This window comes from Pinus tabuliformis, chromosome 9 (genome assembly GCF_031772625.1).
Source record: "Pinus tabuliformis cultivar Carrire ecotype Pingquan chromosome 9, CPIR1, whole genome shotgun sequence".
NCBI lineage: Eukaryota > Viridiplantae > Streptophyta > Pinopsida > Pinales > Pinaceae > Pinus > Pinus tabuliformis.
In genome coordinates, this window is record NC_142307.1 from 1,661,679,155 (window position 1) to 1,661,685,956 (window position 6,802).

General features: G+C 35.3%; 1 protein-coding gene across 1 annotated transcript; it reads left to right on the forward strand.

Annotated features, from left to right (window-relative positions):
• Positions 1-4,804: 4,804 nt before the first annotated feature.
• Positions 4,805-6,256, forward strand: LOC149155249 (phospholipase A1 EG1, chloroplastic/mitochondrial-like). Its single transcript, XM_089444370.1, has one exon. The coding sequence runs from the start codon at positions 4,805-4,807 to the stop codon at positions 6,254-6,256; it is 1,452 nt and encodes a 483-aa protein (XP_089300496.1).
• Positions 6,257-6,802: the final 546 nt, after the last annotated feature.

The window sequence follows — 6,802 nt, forward strand, 5'->3', positions numbered from 1 at the left end:
ATGTTTATTATTATAAAAATATGTTTGTTAAAATGAAATGGTGTTATATTTTCTCACCAAGTTTATTAGTTTTAATGGATGGAAAAATGATGAAGTTTTTATAGACATTTAGGACAATTCAAAGTTTGATTGGTTCACCGTGTGGTGGTATTTTTTCACCAAGTTCAATTTGCTAGATAATGAAATAGTGAAGTTACTATGGTAATTTTTTGACACTAAGGAGTCCAACTGGTTAGTAAATAGCCAGTGGTGTTTGGGGTATTTCCTCACCATGTTTAATTTCCTAGATAGTGATGCAGTGAGTCTGAAAGTGGTTGTGTCAAGAAACAAACTTCTAAACTGCATTTCAATTTTTATTAATAGCTTAATGCTCATGGGCCATTAAAAAGGAAGTGATCCGTGTGAGTCAAACAATGGTATTTTACATCTAGAGGTTGGCCACTAGAGAGCCATTGTGTGTGGTGTCCAAGAGATTTAGATTGGGGATATCAGCCTCTCATAAGATGGTATTAGAATTCCATTCTTTCAATCACTAGGTGATTCTCCCTAAATATATTCATTGGCCTTTCAATTATTGGATGTAATTCTTGATGAAAGACTTTGGAAAAATTTATGGGCTTCCTAAGGTTTTTGGGCCATGTACACTACTCATATTCCTATTATTTCTCCCAAAGATAACATAGCTTCTTACTTCAATAAAAGGAAAACTTAGAGAAATGAGAGAAGAGCCAACTCCATTAAATTACAGAGAGTTGTAGATAGCACAAGATCCTTCATTAATATCGATATTTTCTTATCGATTTCTATTTATGATGACTTAGTCCTGGAGAATTGTGATCTTTTGAAGTTATGAATGAATGGTTTTTTTAATGGGGGTTGGGTTGTGGGTAGTTTTGATTATTCGCTGATGGATTGGCTTGTAGCCCCATATGTTTAGCATTATATTACATGGACTGATCATGCCTTCGAGGAGAAGATAAGAAATTTTCAGAAGATTAGAAAGATGCATTTAATCTATTGAAAGGGAGATGTGATTCTCTGGAAAAGCACACCGAGGCAAAGTTGCTTGACTTGCTAGTTGTTCTTAGAGCATGTTGTGTGTTGCATAATATTTGTGAGTGGCACCATGAGTATTTTGTTCCAGAGTTGGCGTTTGAATTGGTGGAATGTGAGATGTGTCTAGAAAGGTGCATGTAGTCTAAGAGTTTTATGCAGGAAAGGGATAAAATTGCCCACAATTTGTTGCAACATACTCAAACCTTAGCGGAAACTTCAGCCTAAAAGTGCCCATGTTTTCATGTAATTTCTATGTCATAATATCTAAAATAATCAAAACTTTTTAAATTTAAAAAGAGTTATATGTAAATATGTTAGATGGGAAAAAAGAGAACTACCTTTTTTTTAAAATTATATTTTTGGCTTATCTCCTTATCAGTTTACTCAAATTTCAAGTATAGACACACGTTGGATGCGGAATTTAATTCCCCATCCAACGAGTACCCATGATGCATACTTTTGATAAGACCCACATTGATAAAAAATGAAGATACTTTAAAAAATGTGTTTATAGACTTTTTTAATGTAGCTTCAATTTTTTTCAATGTGGGCCTTCTCAAAAGAATGCATAATGGGTGTTTGTTGGATGTGTGATTTAATTCTGTATCTAGCAAGTGTCTTCACTTGAAATTTGAGTAAACCTATAAGAGATAAGCAAAACTACAATTAAAAAAATTAGTTTTCTTCTTTTCCCTCTAAAATTCGTAACTCGTATTTTATTATTTTAACCATTATTTCACAATTTTTACTGAGAAAGCCACTTTTAGGGTTAAATTTTCTCTAATGATTGTTTTGTAGACATATTGCCAAAGCCATTTTCTTGTTCTGGGTATATGTATTTGATTCTATTTTCTATACACCATATCTATCGTCCATTCATGCTTATGAGTTGGAAGCATCCCATTAAGAGATCAGATGTATATACAATCACCTTTCTCTAGACACAGTCCAAAAGCCCTTTTCTTCTTTTGGTTATATCTATTGGATTCTATTTTGTAAACACCATATGTAGCTTTTGTTCATGCTTATGAGCTAGAACCATCCCAATCAGAGGTGGGATGAATATAGGGTCACCTGTAGTTCATGAACATATTTCCCATAATTTGGTGTATCATGCTCATGTTGGCATAAGTTTTCTCTAGACATACTGCCAAAGCCCTCTATTTTTTTTTTGTTAAGCTACTCCTTATTGATTACATGTTAATCTCCCTGCATGTTATTGATTTCTCTCGCTTCTCTCCAAGCTAGAAGAATCCCATTGAGAGATGGGATGAATGTAGGGTCACCTTTAGTTGAGCTATCAAGGATTAGGGATTTGCGTCACAGTTATATGTTCAGTTATTACAAAAAACAGCTAGAAGCATCCCAATCGGATATGACATGAAAATTGTTGTTGACTTTTAAGGAAATTCTTTTGTCTGACAGATAACCTAGTTAGCTACGATATGAAACCCTATTAAAGTGAGTGATTTTGTTATAATTTTATTCAATATTGCATTAGTACACACTAGTTTATATATATATATATATATATATATATGTATATATATATATATATATATATGTATATATATATATATATGTATATGTATATATATATATATATATGTATATATGTATATATATATATATATATATATATATATAGATAGATAGATATAACAAAAATAGTGTATATTAAGGTAACATTTAATATATATAAAGAGAGGTTTAGTTGTTTATATATATGTACAATAATATATATCTAGGTTGATTTTGCTAAATTTTGGTGTTAAATAGAAGGAAGATTTGATCAAAGTATTTGCTTTCGTATAATGTAGCAATGAAGGAGGAAATCATAACATAATCATGTAAGACGATGTTCAAAGATCAACAATCTGCATTTCTTATAGGTTTAGCCTTTAAATTTTTAAAAGGTTCAAATACCATGCATTCAATCTTGTAAATATTATTGTATATCCCATGATTCAAAGCAATGTTAAAACATATATTGTGAAAGGTATACTTTATATTTAGATTTGATAATAGTAGATTATGTAAATCATAGCTGGTCATAAGATCTCTTTACTCATATCTCATACATACAAATGTTATGGCATGTCGGGGTCAAGGAATATACAAGCAAATATTTGATTTTAGGGTGATGGATATTTCATAGTGAGTGTTCTATGTAATTTCAAACCAAGATTAAGGATTCAAGAAGTCATTTTTGTGTTATAATCATTTTATTTTTTTGGATGATAAATATGTTAAAATTTTTAAATTTTTTAGACATCACTATTGTGTTGAAAGGTAATATTTTTTAGCAAAACCTTTATTTATTTATTTTTTTTGACTAAAAACATTAAAAAAATATATATTTAACAAATATTAAAAAATCCAAATTCGAACCCTACAGCAACGAATGCTCCATCTAGGAAAACCTACAATTATGCAAATTGAAGTTGCACACAGATCTTGATTAGTGGTAGAACGACAACTATTTAAGGTTGATCCTGTGTTCTCAATATTAAGATGATGGAATTTTAGGGTCTGCATATTGATGAATTTTATGTTCTGGTCTACACGCTCTCAAGAATCTTAAGTTTCATGTTGAACCTCAGAAGTAAAGATACTAATGAACCAAATCAAAAACACAAAAACATTGTATGCCTTTCTTAGGTTTTACAGTTTTTAGAATTCATCCAAAATTCATTCATCGTTTATAAATTTTTTTTTTTAATATTTAAAGTTAAGTAACAACGGCTAAAAATATCCTTTTCAAAAATAAAAAATAATACACTCAGTTAACCGGAAAGATTATACTTCACACAAATGAAGTATAATCTCTAAAAGTCATAAAAAGGGATTGGAGAAAATCAATCCATATGTGGTAATGAAATCGGGCAACCAAAGTGAGGTCCAGTTGGATCAAAAGAGGTAGCTCCATGTGTGAGGAATACAACATAGGAGTGATTGTGATTGCAAATAGCTTGGAGGTTGCAGTGCAGGGAGTCTGAAATCACCGATGATATGGAAAAGTAAAGTGCCAAAAGGTAAATGATATTTTTAAGATTTACTTTTTACCGTCAAAATAGAAAAATTATTTGTACGAAAAAAATACTTAATCAAGCTTAAATAAGCAAAACATCCAGACGATGACCCTCCACCCCTGCATGAGATTCGTTAAGGTCATATAGCTATTAGAGTAGCAAAACATCCATTAAAATAGGGTAATCAGATGATAATTGGTTATCACCATCGGGCCTCCTCCACACTCCATGAGATTAGTTAAGGTCATCCAGCTATTAGAATCTGAAGAGAGCTTGAATACTGTCGTGTCGTTTGGCAGGATAGTCGGGTCTGGCGCATGGTAACTTGTCACGTTAACCAACGACCGAACGAACAACACCACGGCTTTCCGCGTAAGCGTCCGCTTTGGAGAAATGAGATGTGGTCAGTGGAACTCGCCCATGCGGAATTCTTAGAACGCGACGTTTAAGGCGTAGCTCAAGTGAAACTTTGACTTGACTTTTGGCAGTATCAACTGATTAAAGGAGGTATTTTTCTCTCCATCGCAGTGTCTCTGTATATAAATCCCCGCATATCATGTGCTTAGCAAAATCGAAGTGTCTCTGTATGAATCCCTCCTTTTCATATGCTTAACAAAATCTGAGTGTTTCTGGATATACATCACTTCGTTTCTAGTGTGGCCCTTCTGTATTTAATTACAATTTTGTCTTGAAATACAAAGTTGCTTCTTGAAGATATGATTGTCAAATCTAGCCATGGCCTTTGCCACTTGATTCACCAGACACCATCAACCCCCACACCCGCTGTTTTCGCGAAAAAGTTCAACGGCAATTCAGCTTCTTGTAAGAAATTATTATTCCCAAAAGCAGCTGTTACAGTTGCAGCACCCCCCTGCATGGAGAGGCGACGCATAACCGGACAGGAATCGGTTTTGCAAAGCCCCATGACAGGGTTGGATCCGCCACGTTTATGTTCAGATCATCATCATCAGAAGAAGAATGGTGATGACCATTTAGTGTTAGCGGATACGTGGAAAGAAATACAAGGATGCCATGATTGGGATGGACTATTACATCCTATTCATCCCCTTCTCCTTTCAGAGATTATCAGATACGGAGTATTCGTACGAGCCTGTTATGAAGCTTTCGACTGGGGTCCTGGCTCTAAGTTTCATGGCAGTTGCAAATATGGTCGCAAAAGTATCTTTGGTAAGCTGGGGATGGAGAATTGTCGTTATAAAGTTACAAAATACATTTACGCCACGCCAGCTATAAACGTTCCCGACATCTTAAAAAAAAAGTTGGAGGTTGGAGACGCATCAAACTGGATTGGTTACGTTGCAGTGTCAGACGATGAGACGGAGATTAAGCGTCTTGGACGTCGGGACATTGTGGTGGCAATGAGAGGCACTGCAACATACATGGAATGGCTCTCTAATTTTATGCACACACTAACTCCTGCACGTTTGAATCCACTAGAGCCTCGTGACGATGTAAAGGTGGAGATGGGATTTCTGGGCCTCTATACTTCCCACGATTCAACCTGCAGATTTAACCTTGGAAGCGCCAGAGATCAACTCCTGTCTGAAATTGCGAGAGTTGTACAAAAATACAAGGGAGAGGAGCTTAGCATAACAATAACAGGACACAGCATGGGCAGTGCGCTGGCTATGCTTTGTGCTTACGATATCGCGGAGCTCCAACTAAACCGTCAAGACTATGAATCTTGCAAACGGATTCCAATAACGGTATATTCATTTGCAGGCCCTCGCGTTGGAAACCTCGCCTTCAAGGACCGGTGTGATGAGCTGGGCCTCAAAATTCTGCGAGTGGTAAACGTTCACGACGTGGTGACAATGATACCTGGTGCACTATTCAATGAGAAATTCCGGCTTTGGGAAAAAGTGATGGACAAAAATCCATGGATATATTCTCACGTCGGTGTTGAACTACCGATCGATCACAAATCGCAGCCACAAATTTTCAAAGGAAAATCTCATAATCCTTCCTGCATTCACGACCTCGCAATGTATTTGCAGGTTTTGACATGCTGCAACCACCACAGTGATCCACTGCATCACCGTAGCGATGACCACCAACTGCATTGTAAGGGAAACTCCAATTCTGGTGCTTCCATAATAAAGCAGTTATATAGTTTATTTGAGAAGAATATATTGTTTGCTCTGTAAATCTTGGGGCAGGATCAAAAAGTTTTGGAGGCCATGATAAATATACAGAGTTCGGTCCTTTTAATCTCTGTGGACACAGTGCAAGGAGACGTTGTATAACTGACCGTAAGATAACCCAACAATCACTTCTCGAATCCGGTAATCTTTAAATTGTTAAAATCATTTACCCTGTGTCATCAGTGAAGTAATTTTACTGTAAAATTAAATTACACTTTTTGGTGAGCAAAATTGCAATTTCTAGGTGGAACTATTTTCACAAAAAATTCCTTCCCAATTGAGAACTGGCGAAATGAGTACCCTTATCCACGCCTATGAGAAGCAGCCTAAATGAATGAATAATTAATTTATCTTGAAATTCAAGTATGCTCTACATAGTGATTGAAAATTGTTTTGTCCAACCGCGTGAAGATACCAAAGGCATGTAAGTGCACCCCGCATAGTGAGTGAAAAATATGGTTTCTCCTAGCGCGGAAAGAATCTAGCATTCTGTTGTCTCCTTGCTAAAACTTGAACTAAGCCACAGATTGCTGGTCAAACATAACATTT